This window comes from Thamnophis elegans, chromosome 6 (assembly GCF_009769535.1).
Source record: "Thamnophis elegans isolate rThaEle1 chromosome 6, rThaEle1.pri, whole genome shotgun sequence".
NCBI lineage: Eukaryota > Metazoa > Chordata > Lepidosauria > Squamata > Colubridae > Thamnophis > Thamnophis elegans.
In genome coordinates this window covers 67,778,895-67,800,451 of record NC_045546.1, presented here as the reverse complement: position 1 = coordinate 67,800,451, position 21,557 = coordinate 67,778,895, and the positions used below count along the sequence as shown (strand labels likewise).

The following is a 21,557-nucleotide window of genomic DNA, read 5'->3' as shown; positions in this document are numbered from 1 at the left end:
AAATATTGAACTATTGCTATCATGTCATCCTGGTCCTTTTTTTCACTAGACTAGAAATACCCAATTCCTGCAATCTTTCTTCATATGTTTTAGCCTCTGATCCCTTTATAATCTTGGTTGCTCTTCTCCGTACTCTTTCCAGAGTCTCAACATCTTTTTTATATTGTGGAGACCAAAACTGGACACAATATTCCACATGTGGTCTTATCAAGACATTATAAAGCGGTACACTTCACATGATAACCGCGCAATTTTTATCTGGTATGATGAGTGCATGGGATTGTATGTGCTTGAGTGAATGATCCCACTTTTATTATTCATTATCATTGTATTTTTATGTGTTTTAACTTTCTGTGGGGACTGCTTGGGTGAATGAATGAGTATGTCTGATTCGGAGGACCTGCCGGGAGAAGCGGGGGCCATGGGGGTGGTTGAGGGAACTAGAGACACGGGAGAGGGTCGGGGTATTACGGTCGTAACAGGGAGGGGCAGATACGGCGGGGACTTCAGGGCAGGCCATTACCGGGGAAGGAGGGTTCGCTACATTACAGAGATCCCTCCTTCCGGCCCTGTGAGTCCCACTCCGAGACCAGATGGCGCAAGTAATCAGGACCCTGGACTCAGGCTGCTGTCGTTAAATGCCAGGTCTGTGGTACATAAAGCTCCTCTCGTCCGGGACTTAATTTTAGACGAGAGGGCAGACCTGGCATGTATTACTGAAACCTGGCTGGGCCCAGAGGGAGGAGTCCCCCTTGTAGAACTGTGCCCAGAAGGATTTCAGGTACTGCACCAGCCGAGAGCCCAGGGAAGGGGTGGGGGTGTGGCCGCTGTCATCCGGGAGTCGTTAGTTCCTCGTAGGGTCCCTGCTCCGGAGCTTGTCGGGTGTGAGTCTCTGCTGATAAAGTTGGACCTCAAGGGTCAAGTGGGTTTGCTGTTAACGTACCTGCCTCCCAACAGCGTTGCAGCAGCCCTCCCCTCGCTCCTCGAGTCGGTAGCCGAGCTGGCAATTGAGTTCCCTAGGTTGATGGTCCTGGGGGACTTTAATTTGCCTTCGCTCGGTGAAAACTCTGATGGGGCGCAGGAGTTCATGGCTTCCATGACAGCCATGGGCTTGACCCAAGTAATTCGGGGCCCAACCCATTCGGCAGGTCACATGCTCGACCTCGTATTCCTCTCGGAGCAGTGGATTTGTGATCTTGGTCTGAGGGGTAACGACATCATACCCCTGTCGTGGTCAGACCATTGCCTACTGAGGCTCGACTTCCAGAGACCAAACCCCCACTGTAGGGAGGAGGAACCGACCAGGTGGTTCCGCCCCAGGCGACTCATGGAACCATTAAGGTTCCAGACGGAACTTGGAGTCATTCCTGATTCTTTCACCCACAATTCGGTAGAGACTTTGGCTGCTGCCTGGCATTCGGCAGCATCAGAGGCCCTCGACCGGATTGCGCCACTACGGCCCCTCCGAGGCGGCGGATCCCGGAGACCCCCTTGGTTCACCGAGGAACTCCGGGAGATGAAGCGCCGGAGGAGATGCCTAGAGCACCGATGGAGGTCCAATAAGTCCGAATCGAACCGAGCAATGGTAACCACCTGCACCAAGGAATACACCAGAGCGCTTAGGGCAGCGAAAAGATCCCACATAGCCACCTTGGTTGCGTCCGCTGAGTCCCGCCCAGCCGCCCTGTTTAAGATAACCCGCTCCCTATTAAACAAAAGGGAGGCGGGGGAACCCTTGCAGGGCAGAGCTGAGGATTATGCCCAATTCTTAGCGGACAAAATTGCTCGGTTTCGGTCGGACTTGGACTCCACCCCTGCAGTTCCAGCCGAGGCACAAGAGGATCAGATGGAACATCTCTGGGTTGAGTTTCAGGATGTTACCCCCGGGGATGTGGACAAGGCCATGAGGGCTGTGAGTGCCTCCACCTGCGTACTGGACCCGTGTCCCTCATGGCTGGTTACCAGCAGCAGTGAGGTGACACGAGGCTGGATCCAGGCGGTCGTGACCGCCTCTCTTCGGGAGGGGAACTTCCCCGCCGCACTGAAAGCGGCGGTGGTGAGACCCCTCCTAAAGAAGCCATCTTTGGATCCAGCTGTCCTTAATAACTATCGTCCAGTCTCCAACCTTCCCTTCCTTGGGAAGGTTGTTGAGAAAGTGGTGGCCTTTCAGCTCCAGCGGTCCTTGGAGGAAGCAAACTATCTCGACCCCTTCCAGTCAGGCTTCAGACCCGGTTACAGCACAGAAACCGCTTTGGTCGCATTGACTGATGATCTCTGGAGAGCCAGAGATGGAGGATTCCCCTCCATCCTGGTTCTCCTAGACCTCTCAGCGGCTTTCGATACCATCGACCATGGTATCCTTCTGCGACGACTGCGAGGGGTGGGAGTGGGAGGCACCGTGCTGCGGTGGTTCTCTTCCTACCTCTCGGACAGGTCGCAGTCGGTGTTAGTGGGGGGGCAGAGATCATCCCCTAGGCCCCTAACATATGGGGTGCCTCAGGGTTCGGTCTTATCCCCCCTACTATTCAACATCTACATGAAACCGCTGGGAGAGATCATCTGCAGGCACGGGATCAGATACCATCAATATGCGGACGATACTCAACTGTATCTGTCCGCCCCGTGCCAACTCAATGAAGCGGCAGACGTGATGAGCCGGGGCCTGGAGGCGGTTATGGACTGGATGAGGGCTAACAAGCTTGTGCTCAACCCAGAAAAGACCGAGTGGCTGTTGTGTTTCCCTCCCAAGGATTCCACCAATATTCCATCTCTCAGGCTGGGGGGTCAAATTCTATACCCCTCAGAGAGGGTCCGCAACTTGGGAGTCCTCCTAGATCCACAGCTATCGTTCGACCACCATTTGACGGCTGTGGCTAGGGGGGCATTCGCCCAGGTTCGCCTGGTGCGCCAGTTGCGACCCTACCTGAATCGGGAGGCACTCACAACAGTCACTCGGGCCCTCGTGACCTCTAGGCTGGAATACTGCAATGTGCTCTACATGGGGCTGCCCTTGAAGAGCATCCGGCGTCTTCAGCTGGTACAGAACGCAGCCGCGCGAGTGATTGTGGGTGCACCGCGGTTCACCCACATTACACCTATCCTCCGCGAGCTGCGCTGGCTACCTGTCGATTTCCGGATGCGCTTCAAGGTGCTGTTAATCACCCATAAAGCCCTACATGGTAGTGGATCTGGATACTTGAGAGACCGCCTTCTGCCAATCACCTCCCTGCGACCAATAAGATCACACAGACTGGGCCTCCTCCGTATCCCATCGGCCAGCCAGTGTCGGCTGGCAACTACAAGGAGGAGGGCCTTCTCAGTAGTCGCCCCGACCCTTTGGAACGAACTCCCCGTGGAGATTCGTACCCTCACCACCGTCCAGGCCTTCCGCACAGCCTTGAAGAACTGGCTAGCCCGTCAGGCCTGGGGATGAAGATAGTTGCCCCTCCCGAATGATGAATGCATGTTGGTTACTGTTTTTATTATATGTGTCTTTGTTATTGTCTGCATTTCCCCTTCCCTGATTTTATGTGAGCCGCCCTGAGTCCCCTCAGGGAAAAGGGCGGCCTACAAATGTCAATAAAATCAAATCAAATCAAATGATCCTGATTCTGATCTTAATGCAGCCAAAAAAGCATTGGCTTTTTTGCAGCACATTGCTGGCTGTTACTTAAATGTTTGTCTACTACGTCTCCAAATGTCAAATGGACCTCTTCCGCTACACTAGGTATTGCAATTTTCCTTTGTAATATCTGGAATCCAGGATCAGTTTTACTTTGTAATGTTTCTCTCCTCCCATGATAGTTAATCCAGGGACTTCTTTTCCTACAGGCCTTAAGTTACAGCCCTGGACTGGCTTCAACAAACTGCAATGGAAAACTGGGTGCATCTTGGGCAGCTTTAACTCTGCCATAACAGGGTTGATCAACCTCACAATAGGAAAAGGCCTCATATACTTAGGTCCCAACTTTCGGCTGGTTTAATCTGGTTTAATATCAAGGTTCTGACTGACCAAAGCAACCAACACCGAGATGATCCAATACTCTTCATATGCAAAACTTTATTGAATACGTCACTTCGGCACGGTTGAAGGCAAAATCAGATTTAGCTCTTTCCTGTGCTAAGCCCCATAGTTAAAGTTCACATTTTTCCACCCCCCAATTAGCTCATGTCACATTGTCCAATACATTCTCCGGATATTGTTGTGTTGTCAGGCTTTTGTAAACACCTGCTGAAGTGTCCTTGGTTCTCATGCAGATCTCTTGATATCTGGGGCCATGTTCTATGTCCTGCTCCCTTCCCCCAATTTTTTGGCATACTAAGATGTGTTAACTGAAAGACTCTGTTCCTGTGGCTCAGGAGAGGTGGAGATTGTTGGTCACATACTCCTTTGATGTTCCTTTTACCCAGAGATTCGGGGAAAAAACATATTCTGACAATAATTGCTAGGTATCCTGGCCATTCCGGCATTGCTTATTTCTAGTGGCTGCTTAACTACAGTGCAGGTGGCTAGGTTCTGCGCAGCAGCACTGGGGATTCATCGGAAACACATATCTACCATAGTTACGTTATATAACAAATGTGGCAAATCCTATGCACTGCTTATTCTTTTCCCTTTTAGTATTAAACTGATAACAGGCCACACAGTTTATGGATTGTAATTTTAGTAGTTAGACCATGTATAATTGACAGACTGGCTTTTATCATATATTTTAGTTAGTTATTATTTTATACTAGAACTTTTAATTTTATATTTACTGAGTATTTTTATTTGTTCTGTTCCCTGGTCTATGACGGTAATAAAGTGAATTAGAATTGATCATACAATACCATTGAATGTCCCTTCCTTTTATATTAACCCATATGTTAACATTCAAGGAGACTTGATTTTATGCATTTCTGTAGATGTGTAGTGATTGTTTGAAGTTGCCCTATCTAGTGCCAAAGGTGGTTAAGTATTCATGGCCTTCTTTTATTAGAATAAGGTGATAAGTATTTCTTGTAAAGATACTTGCTTTCTTTAGCCTATCTAATAGGTCTGGAATTAATGACAGTAGATAATGGTCTCTTACTGTGACTGCATTTAAATCCCTGTAATCATGGACCACTGTCACTGGAGGTTTCTCACAGTTATTAGGCCCACTAGGGTAGGATTGGTGAACCTTTCGGCACAGAGTGCCCAAACTGGAACACGCATGCATGCATGTGCATGTGTCACTGGAGTGCTGGAAACCCGAAAACCAGCTGGCCGGTGTGCACATGCCTGTTTTTTGGCTGGTTTTGGCCACTTTTCAGGCTGTTTTCCAATGAAGACCAGTTGGCTGGCACGTATGTATGTGCAAGAAATTGGAACAGCAGCTGGCTGAAAAACAGGCTGGGTGCTCCGAAAAATGGCCTGAAAAACAGCCTCAAAATGGCCCAAAAAAACAGCCTGAAAACTGGCTTGAAAAACACTCCATTTTTGGGGCAGTTTTGGCTGTTTTCAGGCCGTTTTCCGGTGCTCTGGTGCCTGCGAAGACCAGCTGGCTGGCACGTATGTGCATGCTGGAAACCAGAAGAGCAACTGGCAATGGCCCGTGTGCCCACTGAGAGGGCTCTGGGTGCCACCTCTGGCACACGTGCCATAGGTTTGCCATCACGGCACTAGGGTCTTGCTTCTTGGGTACAAAGAAAGTGAGAGCCAAGGCAGGAGACTGAGAAGGACTTATGAATTCCTTTTTCAAATTAGAGTCCAAATATTGTTTTAAAGTCTCAAATTCTATAGTAAACATTTGGTATTGTCTCTTGTGAATTTTGGCACCAGGGACCAGGTTTATGGCACAATCACAGTCTTTGTGGAGGGAAGGCCGAAGCTTCCTTCTTTCCTAACATATCAATGAAATCTGCATATTTACTTTATAGATTGGTCATCTTTTTCGTTAAGGGGGGCGTGTAGGAGGCTTTGGAGGGCTGATCACAGTTAGAAAGGCATTCAGGATTTTCAAAGCAATAGACTGGTTTTTCCACTTTATAGTGGGGTCCTGTTGTAGGTTCCCAGCACTATTGGAAGATCTGTGTAATCTGCTATGAAAAGGGTTAACTCTTTTAAACACTAATTTAAACTTCAAAGGCACTGTAGATGAGTAATGGAGCCTGCTTTTAAAATTTGGCCATCAATAGTTATCACTGGCAATTGAGACTTCGGGAACTGTAGGTATCATAAGTTTATGAACTGTGGCTAGGCTTATGAAGTCAGAGGTTGAGCCAGAATCTATCGAAACAGGGACCACTGGGAAGTATCAGGGTTGGATCAAATTTTATTAATGTACCTGAGTGGAGATAATTAACCATTCAGTGCTTTGGGTAGCTCCCCCAGGAGCTCATGAAAGGGGAGGGGCTTGTTGTCCAGATGGTGAGTAATGGAGACATTGTTGCGCTGTCTGTTATCTCTCCTGGATGGTTTTGCTAGGACAATTTTTGATGATGTGGCCAGGCTCTCAATAGAAACAAAGGGCTAGTTGTTTGCACCTTTGCCGTTCTGCTCCTGGAATTTTGTCTGATGGTTCCAATTTGCATTGGCTCTTCAGGATCCAAATCAAAAGGACAGGGAAGCTAGGGGAAGTGATGGAATCAGGTTTGGAAGTAGTTGGCTGGGGCTGCCGAAAAATGATTTTAAGACTCCGCTGTTAACAGCAGCTATCTTGTACAACCTGGGGAATATCTTGTTTTATCAGTTGTGTCATTATGGATTTGTTGAGTCCCATTTTGGAATTGTGCCTGTAAGGTTTTCTCATTCCAATCCAGATCCGCTGCAGTGATCTTGAAATCTTCAACATAAGTTCTGACAGAGTTGTTGCCTTGGTGGAGTTGGAAGATGTGTGGTTTGGCAGTTTCTATTTGAATAGGGTCCAAATTGCTCTCTAAATCTAGTGAGGAAGTTTGAGTAACTATCCAGGATGGGGTCATTGGTTTTGATGAATGGAAGGGTCCATTTGGCACCGGAGTTAATTAAAAGCATGAGGATAAAAGAGACTCTTGATCTGTCTTATCAGAAACTTCCTAGGTTTGGTGTTGATGAACACGACATACTGTGCTAAGAATGTTCTCATTTTATTAGACTCAACTATGAATCTCAGCAATAGACAGTCAGGAGACTTGGGGATAAGCAGGGCAGGAACCGGCAGTTGTGCTTGGGCTAGTGGAGCAGGTGTTGCAGTTGCAGGGGAATGCCTTGTTGACTCAGGATCTGCATTTGCTACATTATCTGTTGAAAATTGGCTTCAAGATTTCTAATGTCATCTTCAATGCTCTCTTGGCATCTGCTGATGCCAAAGCGTCTGGTTTGTTTCCTATTGTTCCAAATGGCAGACCAATCTCTTTGTGAAGGCCTCCAGTGATGAAGCTGCCTGGATTGATTTCCCCATGTTGATGGGGGATCTGTCTGTGGCTCAGCTGCAGAGTAATGGGTCATTTCACTTGCCGCTGTGTGGAAGGAGTAAAAGTCTCCATTCCAGTACATTGCAGAGCCTTTGCTAGGGAAGGAGGGGGAGTATTCACTCACATTTGGCTGCACAAGTTGGTCTGGGAGTCTCCAATCATCTGGTCAGCTACTGGGTTCTTGCCCTCTCCAGACATGTGTTGAAATAGCCTTTTCAACCCCCTCCGGTTGTGACCGCATATTTCCAGATGCTATAAATGTCCAAATTTACTCCTCCACAAATTCCTTTACAGTTTGGAAGATTTGCAGAGAAGCGACTTGTCCTCTGCTTCCATTCTCAAAGGCTCTCATCTTCATCTTTGCTGATATTTTTCGCTGACCCGGGTCAGGTCAGTGATGGGAGTCAGCACTCCTCCCAGCCCCCGTGCCCAGATTCGGGTTTTCACAGATGTGCCAACATGACTCTCTTAATAAATTAGAACTTTGAGCAATGCTTTGCTTTGGACTCTGATTTAATTTTGGATATTATTTGGAACCCTGACATTAACCTGAATCTCCCTTAAAATATTTCACCAGCTACCCCTACAAGCCCCAAATTTCCATTGCTCAGCAAGATAATTGTAAAATGTGTTTTGCTCATTTTACAATGTTTCTTACCACAGTTGTTAACTGAATCACTGCAGTTGTTAAGTTAGTAACATGGTTCTTACTAACAACGGCTTTCCCATTGACTTTGCTTGTCAGAAAGTTGCAAAAGGTGATCACGTGTTCCCTGGACACTGCAACTGTCATAAATACATATCCCTGCAGTGTCACCAATTCAGAATTTTTACTTATCGTTTTTTTATGCCCAGTATGGGCTTCAAAGTAAGATAAGCAATTCGATTTTATATGCATGACCACTTATTTAGTAGATGTTTTCTCTAGGATGCATGCAACTTCTTGCTATTTTGGATATCTATATCATCTTGGTATATTAAAATTTTCTTTGTTCTGCTTAACATTAGATGTCATCATATACATCTGCCATATCTGATTAATCATTGGTACTAGCCATATCACTGATTTTATTTCCTGATTATTTCTGTAACTCAGTTATTTCTTAATTTTGTTTTACAGACTAAAGTTTCTGCTGCGAAAGAGTTTCAACATAGAACTACAACATTTTGGTGCCGACTTGTAGGCTCTGAAGATACGACTGATCATAGCATTATCAGTCCCTATACTTCTCGTGTTTTGAAACCTTATATCAGGTATAGATATACTATTGGGAAGACACTTTTTCTTCTGGATCCTTTATATTCTTTGATCTTGATAACTGTTGATAATTAAGAAAATAACACTGGTCAGCTGTAGCACTCCTATTGCTTTTCCTCATTGCGTTGTCCTGAAGAAGATAAAAGACAAGTAAAAGATGGCTTTCAGGATGGGTGGCTTCTGCATATAGACAAGGAAAGGGAAAGTGGACTTTCCTTCTTCCTACCACAGTAAAACACTGACTATGCTAAGATTATGATGCTAATAAAGCACTCACCTTTAATCCAGAATTTATCACATGGCAACATATGCTAAACATTTGGATAATTTAACATGTGAAAAAATGGAACAGTTACATATACCGTACTTGCTGAAGGAAGAGCTGGTGAGTTTAATGGGAGATTAAATACTTAGATTTAATGCACACATCCGGTGACATCAGAGTCATAGAATCATGATGGAAGAGAGCTGACGTCGTGACAGTACAACGTGCGATCTTGATGCTCCGAGATCGCAGTTGAATTCCTGCCGCTGGACGGTCCATTCAGACTTAAACTGTCCTGCAGAGATGGTGATTGAGAAGGGTACCTCTTGCTGATCTCAGGGACATCGCCATGTCCCTGAAAGATCCAGGAATAGCCTTTTTTTCCAACGACAGAAACGCAGCTAATGAAGCTGCTGAAGTTGGGACAGCTCCGGAATGGGAAGAAAGCGGAAAGAGAAAGTGTGTCGAATTGGTGAGGAAATTTTATTACTAGAAGAAGAGACTACCCAAGAAAAAAAATTAAGTTAAGATTGAAGACAAAAGACTAGGTGGTGAGATTGATCTGCATTGAACTTAGTGTGTTATCCAATTTCTAATTTCTTTTTTTTTCGCGGATGGAACTTTTGCAGGGGCTCCCTATTTTTTAAACTGAATGGATTACTTTTTTCTTCTTTTTTCACTTGCTTATACCTATGGGTTCAAATTCTCCTTTTTTTATAATGCTTGATTTGATTGATTGATTGATTTGATTGTTTTTGATCTCCATTTAAGGTTTTTTTTTCTCTCTTAAGCTTGGAATCTAAAGAAGAAAATAAGAAGGATTAAAGAGGGTTGTAACAACAGGAGGAAAAGCAGTTACACTGCCACTTAGAGGCGGGAGGCTGGATACATTGTTTTTTCTTCTTTCTCTTTGATCATTTGAGATTCAAGGTTCTTTCAGCTTGTTTACTGACAGTGATAGTGGAAAGTGCACAAGTTGTTTATACAGGTGCCTTTTGGAAATTTTATCACTAGCTTTTGGAGAGAAGACAACATTTTGACTTGAAAGATAATAAATGAACCTCTTTGAAGTTTAGCCTTGAACCCTATAGTGGCAGATCTGCAAAATTGAGAGAATGGCCCAGCAAGAAAAAGAAACTGTAACATTGCAAATGATTGTTTGAAATTCAAAATCTATTAGTTATGACAGAGAGAATTGAAAAGAATTTGGAGAATATGGAATACAAAACAGAAAAATCGGATGGAGAAACTGAGGATGTTTACCAAATGAAGAAAGTGGAGGACAGAGTTCAAAAGATGGAAGGAAAAAAATGAGCAAAGAGATAAGAAAACTGGATACTGACACAAAGTGAGTGTGGTTGGTAATGGCAAGAGCGGAATATGGAAAGGGGCGATGGATGGATTGGAATTCTACCCCAGACTTCAAAGCACAGAAGAACAAAAGAGAGAAAAATTGACAGAGATAAGGAGAGAAATCTTGATAGAAGCACTAGTGATAACTAAAGATAAGCTGATGGAAAGAGCAGATATTGGATTTCAAGCTTTTGTGAGATACGAAAGGAACAGCATGTTGCCAAGGGAGGTTTATATAAGATTTATTAAGAAAGTAACTAGTACATTAATGCAGCAAATGGCAAGAGATATAAGATTGTACTATTGCTGGAGGGATACAGGTTGATGCAATGAAAATGTATAATAAAAATTAAGCTAAATTTAGTTTCCTAGTAGTATGTATAAAATGAAGCGACAATAGCTATAGGTAAATAATGATTAATAACGGTAATACATATAGATATATCATTTGATAATATGAAATTTTATATAAACAATATAGAGATTATGAGAGGAGGTTTAAAAGCTTTATCTAGACTATGTTATAAAGATGTATTGTGATTGGATGATTTTAGGATGATTTAATGGAATGTTATATAATCCTATTCTAGATTTTGAATGTTATATATAAAAGGACGTAAAAACAATTATAGTCAAATTAAGGTTGAGATATAATAATTGTGATATACATGAATATAGGTGAATTTAAAATATGATTTGATATTAAAAGCAGGTGGTGACTATGGAAGAGATGCATGGAAATACTGTAACCAACTGACATACTTTCTACAATTTGTAATGGAAGATGGTTTTTTATTTTTTTTATTTTTATGTTTGTTTTGTCTTTGTTTAAAAACAAATAAAAATTGTTGTTTGTTTGTTTTTAGAAAAAGAGTCATAGAATCATAGGGCTGGAAAGTTTCTTGGAGGTCTTTTAGTCCAGCTCCCTTCCCAAAACAGGAGACTTTCTGCATCCCAGATAAATGACTGTCCAACTTTTTTTTAAAGACCTCCAGCGATGGAGCTCTCACAACTCCAGGAGGCAAGCTATTCGATTAATTATTCTTACTGTCAAGAAATTTCTCCTTTGTTCCAGATTGGATCTCTCTTTAACGAACTTCCATCCATCGCTTCTTGTTTTGCTTTTGGAGAATGTTAACTCCTCCTCCCTATGAAAGCCTCTCAAGTACCAGAAGATAGCTATCATGTCATCCCTATCATGTAATTCTCTTGTTAGGCTAGACATGTTTAGTTCCCTTAAGAATTCATCATATGGTTTAGTTTCTAGATTGCTTATCATCTATTTGTTCTTCTCTACATCCTTTCTTCTCTACATCCTTTCTAGGGTCTCAGCATCTTTTTTGTATCATGGTGACCAGGATGTGTATTCCAAGTGTGACCTCAGTAGTGCATTATAGAGTGCCCTTAGTGGCACTTCTCGTTATCTTGATGCTATCCCTCTGTTCCCTCTGATGCAGCGTAGGATTGCATTGACTTTTTGGCAGCTGAACACACTGCTAGCTCATATGTAACTAATGGCCCACTAGGACACAAAGATCCCTTTCACAGTTATTACTCTATTGAGCCAGGTACTGCCTGTTCTATACCTATACATTTAGTTTTCCTGCCTAAGGGCAGGATCTTACTTTTCTTACCACTGGACTGTATTTTGTTGGATAGGACTCAATGCTCAACTCTTGTCAAAATCCTTCTGAATTATAAATTTATCTTCCAAACTTAGTTTGTTGTAGTCTGCAAATTTGATGAGTTCTCCTTCTGTCCCATTATCTAGGTCATTTATGAAAATGTTGAAGAGCATTATCCCAAGACAAAATCTTGAGGTACCTCACTGCATGCTTCCCTCCATGTAGATGTAATTCCATTAAGAACTACACTGAGTGCAGTTGGTCAGTCAACTGCAAATCCATCTAATTGTAGTATTATCATACATTGTTCTATCACATCAAGAAATGGACTGCTGTCTACTTTGTCAAATGGCTTACTGATGTCCAAGTATACTATCCATAGCATTTCATTGATATGCTAATTTAGTCAGTTTATTAAAGAAGGGAATAAGGTTTGTCTGCCATGATCTCTTTTTAATAAACTCATGCTGGCTTCCAGACATTGCTTAATTCATTTTTAGGTGCTGACAAATCTGCTTGAATATCTTTTTTAGGCTTTTTCCAGATATTAATTTTGCTAACTGATTAGCAAAAAGTTCATTTATTTTTTTCTGCTTCTGCTTTTTTGTAATACACACCTTTAACAATTCATTTCTTTTCTTCTCATATTCACCCAAATGCATCTAAGAAGGCTTTCATCCATGGTGTTATGTCATTCTATAGAAATGTATTCTTTACATAGAATGCAGTGCAACACTTCCTCCTCTTTTGAGGGGCATGCTTCTTTTGAACAGTTTATGTCCTTCTAGCAGTATGTTCCAGTTGTGGGCTCATCCCAACAAATTTCAGTAATAGCAACAATATCATACCTGCCTTCATGTACTAGAACTTCAAGTTCTCCCCGTTTTTACCAAATTCGGAGTATTAATGTATAGGATCTCTACCTCTCCTGTTTTGTAGTAGGCTCCCTTTCTACTTTTCTCTCCCTTTCTCATTGTCTTGTCCGTTATGCTTGGGATTTGATCTTAAAGATTGATCTCCCTAGTTTAAAGCCCTTTGGGTGAGCCTGGGTAGTTATTTTTCAAACACATTCTTTCTGGTCCTTGCGATGTGTAGCCCATCTCTTGCTAGAAGTCCTTCTTCTAAGTAACGTAAAACAAGGTATAGAAATCCAACATTCTCTTTGTGGCACCATCCCTTGAGCCAGTAGTTTACTTCGAGAACCCTCTATTCCCTCATTGGATCTTGACCTTTTGTTGGAAATACAGATGAGACTACTACTTGTGCTCCCAAATGCTTTGTTTTTCTGCCTTGTTGTTCATAGTCCCTTGAAATTGTTTTCAGGCTCTTAGTTGTATTATTCAGCCCAACATGAAACAAAAGAAAGTGATAATAATCTGTGGGCTTCATTATTTTAGTAAGTCTCCTTGCTACATCTTTAATCTTTGCATCTGGGAAACAATGCATCTCTCTAGAAAAATTGTCCTATTAATATAGTCTTATTAAAAATTAGAGGTTCAGTGATACTGGACTTAATTCTCACTAACAGAGATGAAAGGGGGGTTAAAGTTATGGGAATTTAGGAGGAGAATGACTATATGATTTTTGGAAGTCAAGATAATGCAGACAAGAAGCAACAGAGCAAAGTTAAATTAGTGTCTTAGACTTTAAGAAAGTGGATTTCAGTAACTTAGATCTTTGGAAGGTGTTGCTGGATGGAAATCTTGAAGGAAAAAAGAAATCAAAAAGTTTGGAAAACTCTGAAAAATGAGATTATAAAAACCTAGTCTAGCACAATACCATAGAGAACGAAATACAAGAGATCAAGAGGTGGGTTCCTATCGGTTCAGCCGAACCAGTAGTGTTATGCCGGTCTGAGTCGCAGAACTGGCAGCAACCCAGGCTGGCCACGCCCCTGAACTGGTTCCCTGGTTGTTGCCATTGCCGCTCCCATTTTGGGGGGAGTTCTGCGCATGCGCAGAACAATTTCCATTGAACTGGGCATTCACACATCCAGCCCGTGCATGAGCAAACTGGCAGTAATGTTGGCTAGAACCCACCCCTAAAGGAATCCCAGAAAAAATCAGCATGGTTGCATAAAAAACTCAAATTGTAAGACAAAAGGACAAGTATAAAAAAATAGAAAAGGGGACACATAACTGAAGCAGAATATTAGCATACAGCCTGAATCTGTAAAAATGAAGTCCGGAAAACTAAGCCCACAATGAATAACTTGTAAAAAAAGTCCAAAACAATTTCAATATGTTAAAAAAAGTCAAGGAAAACAAGTTTCTGATAAGGCTAGTTGACAACTTTGTTACCAAAAAGATAGAGGAGGGAACTAGAGGGTCAGTTAACACTGGACTTATCAGTTACTAACAAAGATGAAATGGGGTTGAAGTTGCAGGAACTTTGGGGGAGGGTGACTGTCATTCTGGAATGCAACATAATGTAATTCAACAAAGTAACACTACTGTCTTAGACTTTAAAAGACCTGACTTCAATGAACCTAAGAGTTTAGGAAGCAGTTCATGAATAGGAATCCTAAAGTGTGGGGGTGGGGGGGCTCAAGATGCTGAGGAAATTTGAAAAATGAAAAAATAAAAGCTCAATTTAATACAATACCTCAGAGAATGAAATAAAAACAAGAGGCCCCAGATAAAAACAGTAAGTTTGCATAAAGAAGTTTCTGACAAACTGGGAGAGAAACAAGAATACCACCAAATAGCTCAAATCTGCAAGGATGAAGTCAGGAAAGCTAAGGCTCAGAATGAAGTAAAAGTTGGAACAAATGCCAAAAATAATTTAAAAAGTTTGTTTGAACATGTAAGAACACAAAAAAAGTTAAGTCCAAACTATCAAAACCGTAACTATCTGTTCTGTATCAGTACTGTAAAGGAATACAAATCAAAATAGGCAAGAAAATGGTAAGGGAACACCAATTCACCATAGATGAGTTCAGATTACCAGGATCAAATGGATTACATCCCAGAAATCTGAAGGTGCTGGTAGATATTATCTCAGAACTGTTGAACTATATTTTTCAAACATCCTGGAGCACTAGGATGCTGATCTATATATGATGACTGTTCCTGTGACTAGTGAATCACCTATTATCAACAAACATTAATTTTTTGCTCTCAGGTTAATATTGAAATAACAAGGTGTATAATGTTGAAATAGAGTGACCACTAAGACCACTTTTGGGAGTCCCAAAAGGTGTTGTCTTGAAATTCTGCTTTTGGGGAATTCAGGACAGTGAGTCAGATTGAAATATTCCTATTTTTTATAGGAATAAAAGGATATCCCTAAGTATTTCTCAGTGGAGATAGTTGGAAAGTATTATTGTAGTCTTTCTTAGGATAGCATATTTGTATTTGTAAAAATCTTTGGATTTTTCCTATTCATATACTTCTTAATCAGTTGAAATGAATTGAGAATGGGCTTTCCTTTCTTACAAGTGGGCAGCTACGGGAGGCTCGTCTTCATGTGGCGGCGCCAGCAGCAACCAGAGGTGCATAGGAGGCACGCAATATCTAGGCCACAGGCAAGCTGAGAGACAGAGTGGGTGGGCAGTTGCAGGAGAATCATCTTCACATCTCTACTTGTCTGTGGCCCACACTGCACATCCAGATTGCGTTCCTCCCCCCTGCACCTCTGCCGCTGTCCGCTATGCGAAGACGAGCCTCTTGCAGTCGGCTGCCAGCTCCAGCCCACTGACTCAGCTTTTCTGTGGCCGGCACCATATGTCCGGATCGCCTGGCTCTCTCTTCCTCCAGCTGTTGCTTGGGATTCACCTGCGCAGGCTGTGGCTGCTGCCAGAAACCGTCAACCCCCACCTCCTCTGGTACTGGCCATGTCCATCCCCCATTCACCAGGGCTTATTTTGGGGGTAGAGCTAATAGGTGCACGCTTTAAAAAATCAGACTAGGTCTTATTTTCTGGGTAGGTCTTATTTTTGGGGAAACATTAACTCAGTTTTTTTCAATTGTTTTCTCTAGACGCGATTATGAGAACAGGCCCCCAAAACTTCGGCTGCTGATGGAAATACGAGCTCATTATCATAAGAATGATCCAAACTGGACTCCTGAACCAGAAGCCCCCATTGATTATTGCTATGTGCGTCCTAATCACATCCCGACCATTAATTCATTGTGCCATGAGTTCTTCTGGCCAGGTAGGATTTTACTAGATCATAGCTAGCCAATCTTTCCTGATCAAATGCTGCATCTGATTGACTGAATCACTTGGTGGGCTGAGGTCTTCCACTAACTAAGTAGTAGTACCAGAAGTAGCAAATTAAAAGGTTTTGACAGATGTAGGGGATGGAATAAGAATGGAAATTAGAATTTTTGCCTCAGAATAATTTTGTGCTTCCATTCCTTTCTTATTTCTCTCTTTTAAAAAAATTGCAAGTCTCATTGCTAAATCTAGGCCATGTGCCATTGAATACTGGTAATTTTATTTTGTCCCATTAGTGATTTAAAAGATGAGAACAAATACATTTTCTCTTCTAATGGCTTATAGCATCTATTTTTACACTGTAAAAATCATACTTCCAAAATGTTGGGGATGGGAGGCAGAGATTCCATTGAATTTCACTGGAGCATCTTTGTGTATTTTTACAGATGCTAGGGTTTATATGCAGAACTAATTTGTCACACTAAGTCCAAAGATGAAACAGTGAAATCCAGTTGAGTTCAGTTCTTTGCTTTCCCTAATACAGAGTTTTTCAACCTTTCCAGCTTTGTGGCCGGCAGTGGGGGGCGGGGTGGTGGTGTTAGTTCCACCCAAGCAGCTGGCAAATGTGCATGCACCCACAATACCATTTGCGCGAGTGGTGGGCACCGCTTCTGCAGTCCAGTTGCGAAACAGCTCATTGCCCAGTACAGGTAGTCCTCAACTTACCACCATAATTGAGCCCAAAATTTATATTGCTATGTGAGAAATTTGTTAAGTGAGTTTTGCCCCATTTTACAACTTTTATTGCCATAGTTGTTAAATGAATCACTGCGATTGTTAACTTAGTAACACAGATTACTAAGTAGTAACCTGGCTTCCCCATTGGCTTTGCTTGTCAAAAATTTGCAAAAGGTGATCACAAAACTCCAGGACACTGCTATGGTCCTAAGTATGACACAATTGCCAAACATCTTAAATTTGGTCACATCATGGAAATGTTGCAAAGATCATAACTATGAAAAACAGTCAAATCATTTTTTCAGTGTCATTGTAACTTCAAACGGTCACTGAATGAACAGTTGTAAGTTGAGGACTACCTGTAGTGGACTGGGGATTGGGAACCCCTGGTCTAATAGACAGAAACTCATTATAATCTTCTAACCTAATAGATTTACCTTGATAGATACCTGTGTGACTACCCTGAACCTTTTTCTCTCTTCTCCTATCCAGTTTAGGACTGCACAGTCTCTTATTTGGGCCTGGAATGTGTTGCTTTTTCTTTGGGAAGCTACAGTGCTGTTGCTGGAAGTTTCCTACCCCACTTCTTCACCTGCACATTCCAACAAATAATTGACAATGTATCAAAGTTGTTGGCATTCCTATAGGCATAATTGAATAAAAAGTAGCCACGCTACCTTCCGTATTACTAGATGATTACTCTCTTATCTAACTATCTCCACATAAAAATATTTTTCTGACTTTTATCCCTATTAATTGTGCATTATTTCCTACCCGGTATCTAATACTAATCTTCTGACCATTAATTGCTGCATTTTTTTTGAGCTTGATAGACGACAACTACAAATTTCCTAATAGCAGTTATGTCAACTAAGAGAGCAGAATAGTTAGGAACATCTACTGGTGTTCTATATGGAAGTGGTTGCCATATGAATAGCTTCATGCCTTAATTCCAAGTGAATTCACAATTGGTTGTTACTATAGGTTGCAAAAGTTTGTGCTACTTACCTTTTTTGTCTGACACTACCTCAATATACAATGGGGCACCTAGGATGTATTTGCTATAGAAATCAGAGAAATGGCCCATTTGTGGCATACAAACCAGGAGACCAAATCAAGCAGGTCTCACATTTCATTGTGAATCACTGTGGGAGGGAAGTCTATCACACTGGCATTTATTGCCACCTCTTTGGTCAGGGGGCAGCCACACATGGGCATCCTAGGAATAGAAGTCTTACTAATTGACACTTGGCTTCATAGATTAGACCGTCCATGCTTGCCAGTCACTTCAGAACACACAGTATGGCCTTTGGCTCCAGAGTCTGTCTGCCAGAGAATAGTATAAACAATTTTGAGAATATTCCTGTAGTCCATCCATTGTATGTGGGCCAGAAGTCAGTATGATGCTTACGTGCTGTTAAAGAAAGTTGATGGAGTATGATAATGTACAAAAAAAAATAATGAACTTGTGGCAAAACTAAAGCAGTATTTTGTACTTTTATTTAAAACTATTTTATTTAATAGAAGATATATATGGGTAATGCTTTTTTTGCTGACAAAACGTGATCCACTGGAGAAGGAAATGGCAATCTACGCCAGCATCTTTGCCATGAAAACCCCATGGACAGATATGAAGCTGGAGGATGAACCCCTCAGGTTGGAAGGTGTCCAATATGCTACTGGGGAACAGCAGAGGACTAGTACTAGTAGTGCCAGAAAGAGTGAAGCGGCTGGGCCAAAGCTGAAAGGACGGTCAGCTGTGGATGTATCTGTTGGTGAAAGGAAACTCCAATGCTGTAAAGATCTATACATGGGAACCTGGAATGTAAGATCCATGAAAAGGCAAGCTGGACAAGGTCAAACAAGAGATGACAAGACTGAACATCGACATCTTAGGAATCAGCGAACTAAAATGGAAGTGATGGGTGAATTTAATTCAGATGACCATCAGGTATACTACTGTGAGCAAAAATCCCTATGAAGGCCTTCATAGTCAATAAAAGAGTAGGAAAAGCAATATTGGGATACAATCCCGAAAATGACAGAATGATCTCAGTTCGAATCCAAGGCAAACTATTCAACATCACAGTAGTCCAGGTCTATGCCCCAACCACTGGTGCTGAAGAGGATGAAATTGACTGGTTCTATGAACCCTGCAGCACCTTATAGAATTAACACCAAAAATGATGTCCTTATCATCATGGGGGATTGGAATGCTATAGTAGGAAGTCAAAGATAACTGGAATAACAGGCACATTTGGCCTTGGAGTACAAAATAAAGCAGGACACAGGCTGATAGAATTTTGACAAGAGAATACAATGGTCATAGCAAACGCTCTTTTCCAATAACCCAAGAGACAACTCTACACATGGACATCATCAGATGGTCAATACAGAAATCAGATTGACTATGTGCTCTGCAACCAAGGATGGAGAAGCTCTATACAATCAGTAAAAACAAGACGAGGAGCTGACTGTGGCTCAGTTTCTCGTTGCAAAATTTAGGCTTAAATTGAAGAAAGTAGGGGGAAGCACTAGACCACTCAGGTATGAAGTAAATCATATCCCTGATGAATATACAGTAGAGGTGATAAATAGATTTAAAGAATTAGATCTGATAGGCAGAGTGCCTGAAGAACTATGGACGGAGGTTCACAACATTGTACAAGAGATAACAACTATAACCATCCCAAAGGGGGGAAAAATGCAAGAAAATAAAATGTCTGTCTGAGGAAGCTTTGCAAATAGCTGAGGAAAGAAGGGAAGCGAAAGGCAGGGGAGAAAGAGAAAGATACACCCAATTGAATGCAGAATTCCAGAGATAAGAATGCCTTCTTAAATGAGCAGTGCAAAGAAATAGAAGAAAACAATAGACATGGAAGGACCAGAAATCTCTTCAAGAAAATTGGAGATATGAAGGGAACATTTCATGCAAAGATGGGCATAATAAAGGACCAAAATGGCAAGGACCTAACACAGGCAGAAGAGATTAGAAGAGGTGATAAAATTACATAGAAGAATTATAGAAGGCCGAGCTTAACGTCCCTGATAACCACAATGGGGTGGTCACTGACCTAGAGCCAGACCTCCTAGAATGTGAAGTCAAATGGGCTTTTGGAAATCTGAGCAACAACAAAGCTAGTGGAGGTGACAATATTCCAGTTAAGCTTTTCAAAATCTTAAAAGATGATGCAGTAAAAGTGCTGCACCCAATTTGCCAGCAAATTTGGAAAACTCAACAGTGGCCACAGGATTGGAAAAGGTCAGTTTACATTCCAATTCCAAAGAAAGGCAATGCCAAAGAATGTTCAGACTATCTCACCATTGCCCTCATTTCACATGCTACTAAAGTTATGCTCCAAATCCTACAAGTGAGGTTCCAGCAGTATATGGATCGAGAACTACCAGAAATACAGGCAGGATTTCAAAGAGGCAGAGAAACTAGAAATCAAATTGCCAACATACACTGGATCATGGAGAAAGTTAGGGAGTTCCAGAAAAACATCTACTTCTGCTTCATTGACTATGTCAAAGCCTTTGATTGTGTGGATCACAACAAATTGTGGCAAGTTCTTAAAGAGATGGGAGTACCAAACCATCTTATTTGTCTCTTGAGAAACATATATGCCGGTCAAGAAGCAACAGTGAGAAGTGGAGATGGAACCACTGAGTGGTTCAAAATTGGGAAAGGAGTCAGGCAAGGCTGTATACCATCGCCCTGCCTATTTAACTTATATACAGAGCCCATCATGAGAAAGGCGGGACTAGATGAATCAAAATTTGGAATTAAGATTACCGGGAGAAATATCAGCAATCTCAGATATGCAGATGATACCACTCTAATGGCAGAAAGTGAAGAGGAACTAAAAAGCCTCTTGATGCGGGTGAAGGAGAGTGCAAAAGTTGGCTTGAAACTCAACATTAAGAAAAGTAAGATCATGGCATCTGGCCCTCTCAATTCCTGGCAAATAGATGGGGAAGAAATGGAGGTAATGACAGATTTTATTTTCCTGGGCTCCAAGATCACCACAGCCAAGGGGACTGCATCCTAGAAATTAAAAGACGTTTGCTCCTGGGGAGGAAAGCTATGGCAAATCTAGACAGCATACTAAAAAGCAGAGACATCACCCTGCCAACAAAAGTGTGTACATTGGGACCTCGGGTCACGAACAGCTCAGACCATGACCAAATCGGGTTCTGATCAAAAAATTCATAATTTTTTTTTACTCTGGTTGCGAACACAAACTTGGGTGGCGATCAAACGCGGCTGCAGCTGATTTCCCCTTCCGTGACATTTTTCTTTAAACGCTAAATTTCCTGTTGTGTGTTAGGGACCCATATTGCATGAATTTTGCAATTAACCATGGCCTCTAATCAAGTGAAGAATGGTAATGTTGGTGAGAAAGTTTTAAAGAAAATTGAAATTGAATTGAAGAAGGAAATTATTGAGAAGTATGAATGTGGTCTGCATGTTACTGAACTTGCTGCATAGTACAAGAAATCAAAGTCTATGATCTCAACTATTTTGAAGCAGAAAGAGGCTATTAAAGCAGCTAGTGTTGCCAGGGGAGTGACAATGATAACCAAGTAGAGGCCTCAAGTGCTGGAAGAGGTGGAAAAACTATTATTGTTGTTTTTTGCTAAATGTTTTTTATTTTTCTTTTCAAATTCATTCTTAAATATACATTCTTATAATTGTTGTTTAACATATGTCAATTCATATCATTTTTCTGTCTGTATA

At 41.9% G+C, this 21,557-nt stretch overlaps 1 protein-coding gene across 1 annotated transcript in view; it reads left to right on the top strand.

The window, feature by feature from the left end:
• The window catches only part of KAT14 (lysine acetyltransferase 14), a 62,818-nt gene that overhangs the window by 27,822 nt on the left and 13,439 nt on the right, over positions 1 to 21,557 (top strand). The window contains exons 7-8 of the mRNA XM_032219753.1: positions 8,537 to 8,670; positions 15,898 to 16,073. Of these exons, the coding sequence (XP_032075644.1) occupies positions 8,537 to 8,670; positions 15,898 to 16,073 (310 nt within the window). The remainder of the gene's footprint in view (positions 1 to 8,536; positions 8,671 to 15,897; positions 16,074 to 21,557) is intronic.